At 41.4% G+C, this 8077-nt stretch overlaps 1 protein-coding gene across 1 annotated transcript; it reads left to right on the plus strand.

The window, feature by feature from the left end:
- The first annotated feature begins 2076 nt into the window (after positions 1-2076).
- gatm (glycine amidinotransferase (L-arginine:glycine amidinotransferase)) lies at positions 2077-6982 on the plus strand. Its single transcript, XM_030794135.1, has 9 exons — positions 2077-2145; positions 2965-3183; positions 3299-3494; positions 3780-3970; positions 4225-4362; positions 5869-6033; positions 6266-6329; positions 6561-6677; positions 6870-6982. Exons 1-9 carry the CDS (start codon positions 2077-2079, stop codon positions 6980-6982), a joined length of 1272 nt encoding a protein of 423 aa, XP_030649995.1.
- The last annotated feature ends 1095 nt before the right edge of the window (positions 6983-8077 follow it).

Below are 8077 nucleotides of genomic sequence, written 5' to 3' on the forward strand. Positions count from 1 at the left end.
CAAAATTCATGTAGATGATTACACAATGTGTCAGTGAAAGAACGGAAGGCAAACAGGCCTAAACCATTTATTTATAAATGCACAGTCACACACGTCCATTGTGTTACAACGTGGCATGTGTACAAATACTGCTCAACTGCAAATTTCATAAATTATTCTTATAAAAAACGCTAAAGAGTCTTCAAATATTCACCTTACGACGCTGAATATGTTTTTTAATGATTTTTTCATCCAAATGGTCCTTCTTTTTCAATCCAAAATGAATAACATATACTCATACCTTTAGCGGCACGAGATCACGAAAATAATCTTATCGGGGTTAATAAAATGACGTATTAAAACCTCACTGAATATAATGTATGTGTATATGTTTGTACCGTATCTATAGGCTACTCCGAATGGGCAGAAATGACAGAAAGAAACCTCTATTTTACAGTAGGCTACAAAATCACACGCTTATCTGTGACCAAAGACAAAGTGCGGCATGCCTACTACAGTAACATTATCGCGCCAAAGGTTATGAAGGTTATGTTAAGGGAACAGCTGGGCGAAAGTCGGTGAGTGTAAATTCATGCCTGCCACGTTTGCCAGGTCCACCGACTGACGCCCAGACGGTTACATACCCCATCAGTTACCACGCCTGCCTAATTTACTCCATCACTGACCTCGCCAGTTCCACGGAAAGAGGCTTCAACGCTAATGTACTCCATCAGTTGGCACATCTGCACCCAGACACTGCATGACTGATACTGAACAGAGATGATCAGTTTCTATTATTATCATTATTATTATTATTGTTGTTATTATTATTATTATTATTATTATTGTTATTATTATTTTACTTGACAATTGTTGTTGTTGTTGTTGTTGTTGTCACCATTGTTGACTTGGCGTTGTTGTTAATGGTGGTAGTAATGATTTTATCGACTCTTTGTGGATTTAGAGTCATAGCAGAAGTCACAGACCTAGATTAGAAAACTTCGGAGTTGTGTAATGCATGCAGCATGGACTGGTCAAAGCCTCCAGTGAGACGGGCTACCTGTCGGCTCTTTTCATTAGGTTAGTTTAACAACGTGTCCTGCCCCGTGATAATATGCTATTTTAACCTACATGATATAAACTGATATATTGGCAAGCTTTCCTTAAACTCAATGAACTCTTCCAGTGAAAATACGGTACAGCCTCTTAACTATTTCTACTGCGCAGATGCACGCTAGTTCTCTTCTGATATTACATGACGTACACATGGCGCGTTTACTAGAGTTCACTTTATCAAACCGAGGCGTAAACTTTATCCCTGTACCTTAAATGTTTGATACGTGGCTTGAGAGCTGCGGTCGATTTTTCACTGAGACATATTTGAGTATGATGGCTAGTGAAAGACTAAAGGGCAAAGAGACGCTTTTGTCAACTACTGGACTTAATGTGACCACATCACATTTATAGTTAAAATGATCTTTGGAGTTTTCTGAAAATACATTTATTAGTGAAAAAGTAGCCTGACTCCAGATGCAGGCCAAGGAAAGAGACCAACGACTGAGATTTTACGTTACCATTACATGACTAAAACTGCTTAAATGACCAGGACGCTTAAATAAGCATTTAATCAGACTGTTCGATTAGTAGCCGTTACAATTTGAAACAATTGGTGGTCTCGTGCGGTTCAAACCATTTTAATCACGCGTAATGTCAAGCGTTATCTGAATTCCTCAAGCATTTTAGCTTTATTATTTATTTATAAATTGGACTGAAAGAGAATCTTTCACTACTGCTGCAAACGATGTTGTAGAATGGCCCATTTGATACGTGCCTGATGCACAAGAACTGTTGCGTTGCGTCATTTTGGTCAACCCTAAAAGATAGAGGGAACAGCCGATAAGAATGTGCTGCTGTAAGGGATCGTCTTTCATGGACCTTTTTTCCCTCGTGTCACGTTGCCTTGAGAACTTCTTTTAGTGGCCAGTGCCAGGAGATGGTGGAGTATAAAGAGGCGTCTCCGTCTAAGCGGGCTCCACTCATTTGGGAGAACGGACGTTTTATGCTGCAGAATTTTTCTAAATCTCAGTAACGAGGACAATGCTGCGGGTCAGGTGTCTCAGAGGAGGTAGCAGGGGCGCAGAGGCTGCCCATCTGATTGGAGCTATGGTTAGTATTTAGCTCTACATTTCATCTTCGATATTGTCTTACAGCATTACAGTATGGAAATCCTTCAGAATCTACATTTAGAGCTGCATCTTTCCCTCTCTTTATCTCTCTCTCTCTCTCACACACACACACACACACACACTCACACACACACAAAAGTATAGATACAAATTAAGGACTTGAGGAAATTAAATTGAATAAATGCAAGAGCTCTTTGTTTCTAACAGAGTTTCAGGAGGAATATTTAAGAAATGCCAAATTGTTTTGCACATCTTCTGCAGAGCTGAATGACAGAAAACAGCTGCCCAGAGCAGCTGCCCTGTCCTTATCTCATAACACGAGGCGTGCACGCCTGTACGACCTTGACATCACATTACGACCTGCCAATAAATCCTGCAGATCTTAAGCTCCAAGCTTCACTGCAGAAAACTATTTTTTTTACAGTTATTTGAACATTTTTAAAAATTTTGTTATTTTTTTTTTCTCATAGCACATTCCACGCATTACGTTGTTAACTGATAAGTAGTTAACGATTACAGATTGAAGGGCAGTAGATAATTGATGGATTTTTTTTGACCGGAATTGTTCAGTGGTGCTTGATAAGACCTTTCAGACACATCCATGTCTCTGTCTGACCCCTTTTCCCATGTTTCACTGTGTCATGTGTTAAAAGGGGAGGAAAAAAATAAAAAGGAGAAAAAATGGTTTCAGGGTGCCTTTTTTCTTAAGTGGATTTTGCTCATGTTGTCTGCCTGTTGTTGTGTGGTAGAGAGCATGTAAGGTATAATGTTTTTTTAACGCTGGCCTGGTGGTGTGCAGTTTGGTCGAGCGGTGTCTGGGTGGGTGCAGAGGGCATTTCGGAGCACCTCCAGCTCAGCAGCTGCCCCCCAGCCCCGCCTGGTGGACGAGGACACTGTTACTGAGCCCACACCCCAGGAATGCCCTGTTTGCTCCTACAATGAATGGGACCCACTTGAGGAGGTGATCGTAGGGCGAGCGGAGAACGCCCGAGTGCCCCCGTTTACTGTGGAGGTCAAGGTACAGTTTACAAGGGTCATCAGTGTTGTTCTCGCGTCAGTTGTTGTTGGAAATGAAATGTTTTTACGTAGTTTTCAGTCTGTGTTTTCTCTGATATCCGAACATGTGTGGACAGGCTAACACCTATGAGAAGAACTGGCCTTTCTACCAAAGGTTCGGAGGCCAGACATTCCCTGAGGACCACTTGAAAAAAGCTGTTGCTGAAATTGAGGAAATGTGCAATATTTTGCGTCTAGAAGGTGTTACTGTGAGAAGACCAGAGCCTTTAGACTGGTCTGTTGAATACAAGACTCCAGACTTCACATCCACAGGTAAAGTGCAGAAACCCTGCTGCCCTCTCCTAAGACAGCCTGTAGAGTTTCTGCAGCGTAGGGTTAGTCTGTACTGCAGACGATTAAAGTCTGTAATGCACGTGATTAGAGTCTGTGATGTAGGCTGTTAGAGTCTGTAGAGTCTATAATGCACACAGGTAAAGTCTATAATGGAGGCGCTTAGAGTCTGCGATGCAGGCGGCTAGAGTCTGCGATGCAGGCGGCTAGAGTCTGCGATGCAGGCGGCTAGAGTCTAAATGCAGTGCTTGGTTTGATGGATCACAGGCATGTACGCTGCCATGCCGCGGGACATCCTCCTGGTTGTTGGAAATGAGATTATTGAGGCTCCCATGGCCTGGCGGGCACGCTTCTTTGAGTACAGAGCCTATCGCCCCCTCATCAAAGAGTACTTCAGGAAAGGAGCCAAATGGACCACTGCCCCTAAACCCACCATGGCTGACGAGCTGTACGACCAGGTAACACTCACTCACATTCACTCACATTTTTTACAGACAGCTTCTGTGCATCTTCTCGTTTCACATGAAACGTTCTTAACCGGAGTTAAGTACACAATGGATTTGTAAAAGGTTGTAGGGTTTGAAAAAGGGTTTAGCATGCACTGTCTGTTTATCTGGTCTCAGTTAGTCTGTCTGTACATGTGTATGTAAGAAAGTGGTTAATAAAACAAGTCTGTTAGCACCTGTGATGAGTCCAGGCGTCCTGTTTTTAGGAATACCCCATCCGGACAGTGGAGGACAGACACAAACTTGCTGCCCAAGGCAAGTTTGTTACCACGGAGTATGAGCCTTGCTTTGATGCGGCTGACTTCATCAGGGCGGGAACAGATATCTTTGTACAGAGGAGTCAGGTAATTTCTTTTCTTTTGCCTGTTTTCCCATTGGCACAGACTGAATTCAGAGAGACAGATCAGAGAGTGAGTGAGTGAGCTACTGTTAGATCAGCTGTCAGTGACAAGAGTCAAGGGGCAGAAATAATGAAAACCTTTTCAGGAAATAGACAGAACTCCATAGGCGGAGTTTGACATTTGTGCTGGGGGGGCGCATACATTTTTAACTGTCGTCAGTGACGTCGCAACGTGCCATGTCACATAAATTCATCTTTGACCACCCAAGTTATCATGAAATCAAACATAAATCTGAATTCTGTTATTTCTTACAATTATTTTATTTTTTGCATTACTTAAAATATTTGTATATATATTAGGGGTGTGCGTCTCTCCCTTAAGACGTATCTTGATACATGAGCCACGATACGATTCAGGGACGATGCATTTTAACATGGAAGGATTTTGTGCAATGCGATGCGATGCAGAGTTCTTAGCATGTGTTTAATGTAAACATTCATTTTCCACTATACAGTAAAAAAAACTTCTATAAAAGTGGCATTGCTTACCCTCAAATAGATATATTCCATAAACGACCAGGGAATTCCAAGTAATTTTGCAACTTGCTGGCACAGGAAAAAATGGAAAACAATTTCAGAATTACACGTCATTGTGTTTATTACTTTTCCAATGTACACAGTTCGACAAAAAAGATTTACTGTATGAACAAACATTTTGACATTATTAACTGAAGTCAGTCTCACATAGCCTAGGCTTCACCATGCCGTTTGTCGCGCTACCGCTGTACTTAATCACTATGCTACAGACCTTACAAATGGCAAGATTTGTCCAATTTCCTTCTTATAAAATCCAAATGTCTTCCAAACTTTAGATTTTAGATTTGATGGTGCACCCTACGGTATCGGTGTTATGGGCATGTTGTTAACGTTTTTACCTCGCGAGCAACGCTAACGTTAAAAGGTAAAAGGTCAACGCAAGATGCAGAGGTGGTTATTATTATTCTGAAAGTAACATGACTTGTAACGTTAGATCAGGGAGTCTTCCGCAGCAGCTTAGTTTATACTGAGGCAGAGTTAGCAGCAAAGCTTCAGTCAACCGATTAGTAACTTTAGAGTTGGCCATCGACCGGTTCATGGTACATTTAGATCGATCTAGGGGTCCACATATCAATGTAGTCACATCTTCGACGTTAAAACCGGTTTCCGATTCCGTATCAGTGAATCGTTACACCCCTAATATATATACAAGAAATATTTTATTGGACCTATTTTAGACTCAATGTAGTGACATATTTCAGTCGCAGGGGGGAGTGCCCCCCCCCAAGCAATCTCCGCCTGTGCAGAGCTTGCATTGAGAACTGTTGGAGTTTTAGGGTTGATTGGTTCTCAGTCACCTCCATTATCTAGAAAACTGGAAATCTCCCTGTCCTGGTTCATCCTCATTATTAAATTAAAATTATTAATTAATTGATTAGTCAAATAAAAAACACACCACCCATTCTATGCTTAGGTTACAAACTTTATGGGGATAGAGTGGATGAGACGTCATCTGGGCCCCACCTATAAGATCCACATCATCTCCTTCAAGGATCCCAACCCAATGCATATTGATGCCACATTCAACATCATTGGACCTGGACTGGTTCTGTCCAACCCTGATCGTCCGTGCCACCAGGCAAGTTCCCTCTTCAGAATGACAGAGCCAAGATATGTGTCATTACATATGAGTATTTGAGTCTCAACAATCTTGTAGTGTTCTGAACATTCAGAGACACTGTCAGCAGTTGTACACAGTCTCTGAAGTTGTTCGCCGACTACGTCTAAGAGGTGACACTACCCCCTAGTGTACAAATGCTTTAATGACATTCTAGCTATGTGCCACAGTGTGTAATGACTTGCTTCTGCAGATCGAGATGTTTAAAAAAGCTGACTGGACTGTGGTGAAACCTCCAACGCCTCTGATCCCAGACGGTGAGTTTTATGTTCATGAATGCTGAGTGGTGTGAAACTCCTCACCTTTTACTGAGACACAATCATTTTCGGAAATCAAAGAGCACTTCAGCTTGAATTTAGCACGACTATCTTTTTAGATGTACCACATATATATATGTCTGAAATGTTGGATGCATGTTTGACTGAGAGTCTAAGAGAAATGGGTCTGCAGTAGACTGAAGGTCTTTGTTCTGATTGGTTGGCGTTCAGATCATCCTCTGTGGATGTCCTCTAAGTGGCTGTCCATGAATGTCTTAATGCTGGATGAGAAGCGTGTTATGGTCGACGCCAATGAGACCACCATACAGAAGATGTTTGAAAACCTGGGTAGGTATCACTGCCTTTGGTTTGCTTGACACACTGAGCATGTCTGTTTCATATGGTTCTCTACTGTAATACTTAACTTATTTACCATAGATGTTCCTTCTCAACACAAACAAGCCATGTGTGTTACACTCAAGACTACACCTACAAACAGGATTTGCCATACACTCACACTGTATGCTTTTATCTTGTCAGGAATTAAAACCATCAAGGTGAACATTCGCCATGCCAACTCTCTGGGCGGCGGTTTTCACTGCTGGACCACCGATGTGCGTCGCCGTGGCACCCTGCAATCCTATTTTCAGTAGCTCTGCCAGAAATGAGCAGTTTTTATTGAGCTTGTTATGGTTCAGAACAATGATCCAAACTAAGTGCATGAACGTTGTTCACAGTGCTGTGCATGTCCGAGCTTTCGCAAATTTCAATCTAAACCAACAACAGTAATGCCAACCAGAGGAGTCCCCGTGATCTCAATAATTACTGCATTTCTGGCTGACTACTGAGCATCGCCTATTGTAGTAAAGACTCACTCTCAGTTAGTCTTTGGTGATGAAGGCAGGGTTAATTCTCAGTATTATCAACATCACAAATATGGACACAGAGATAATTGTTTACTACCTCCGTTTTGGATTAAGAAAATCTAATATTTTACCTACTGTTTTAGTGACTGATCTTGACGTGAATTTTCTTTGAAATTTTGTAACTTTTCTTTTCTAAAAAAAAGAGAAAGAAAACCGACCAGGCATTGTCACAGCTCAATATTCTCTGTCGATTTGTTATTGTAGGGTTTATCTCAGGTATATATATATATTTTTTAACATGAACCAAAAATTTGTAAATATGACTTTTCATACTGAATATTGGCCTATATTTTTCATTGTTTCCCAGTAAGGCAGATTTCTGTGTAGTTGTGTAATTGGAAAACGAAGGTCCATAATGAATATACTGTGACTTATGCCTCAGCCGTCTACAATAGCCACATATCAGAGCCAGAGTCGGTCATCACACACCGCTGCTTTCGCTGCTCTTTCCTGAATTTTTTCTTCTTGATTTCTTCTTGTGCTTAATTGTGAATAGATGTTTTAAAGGGAACTGACTTGATTGTAGAAATTCGAACAAAACCCAGTTCAAATGCGTCAGGCCAGAGGCTGTGACGTATGAAAAAGTTTTTTGATTAGCATGGCTCATGACCTCACTGTGACATTCAAATGTTAGACAGATGAATAAACAAAGAGGACAAAAACGTGTGTGATTTATTTGACTTACTCCGGGAATAATGGGGAGAATTTGTTTGACTCAGAGGACACTGTCCCACCAAAACCTCCATCCAAAGTCCACCTCTCTCAAAATCTCCATCCAATATCTGCCTCTCCCAAAATCTCCATCCAAACTACCTGCTGTAT

The sequence above is a fragment of the Chanos chanos genome, chromosome 2 (genome assembly GCF_902362185.1).
Source record: "Chanos chanos chromosome 2, fChaCha1.1, whole genome shotgun sequence".
NCBI classification, from domain to species: domain Eukaryota; kingdom Metazoa; phylum Chordata; class Actinopteri; order Gonorynchiformes; family Chanidae; genus Chanos; species Chanos chanos.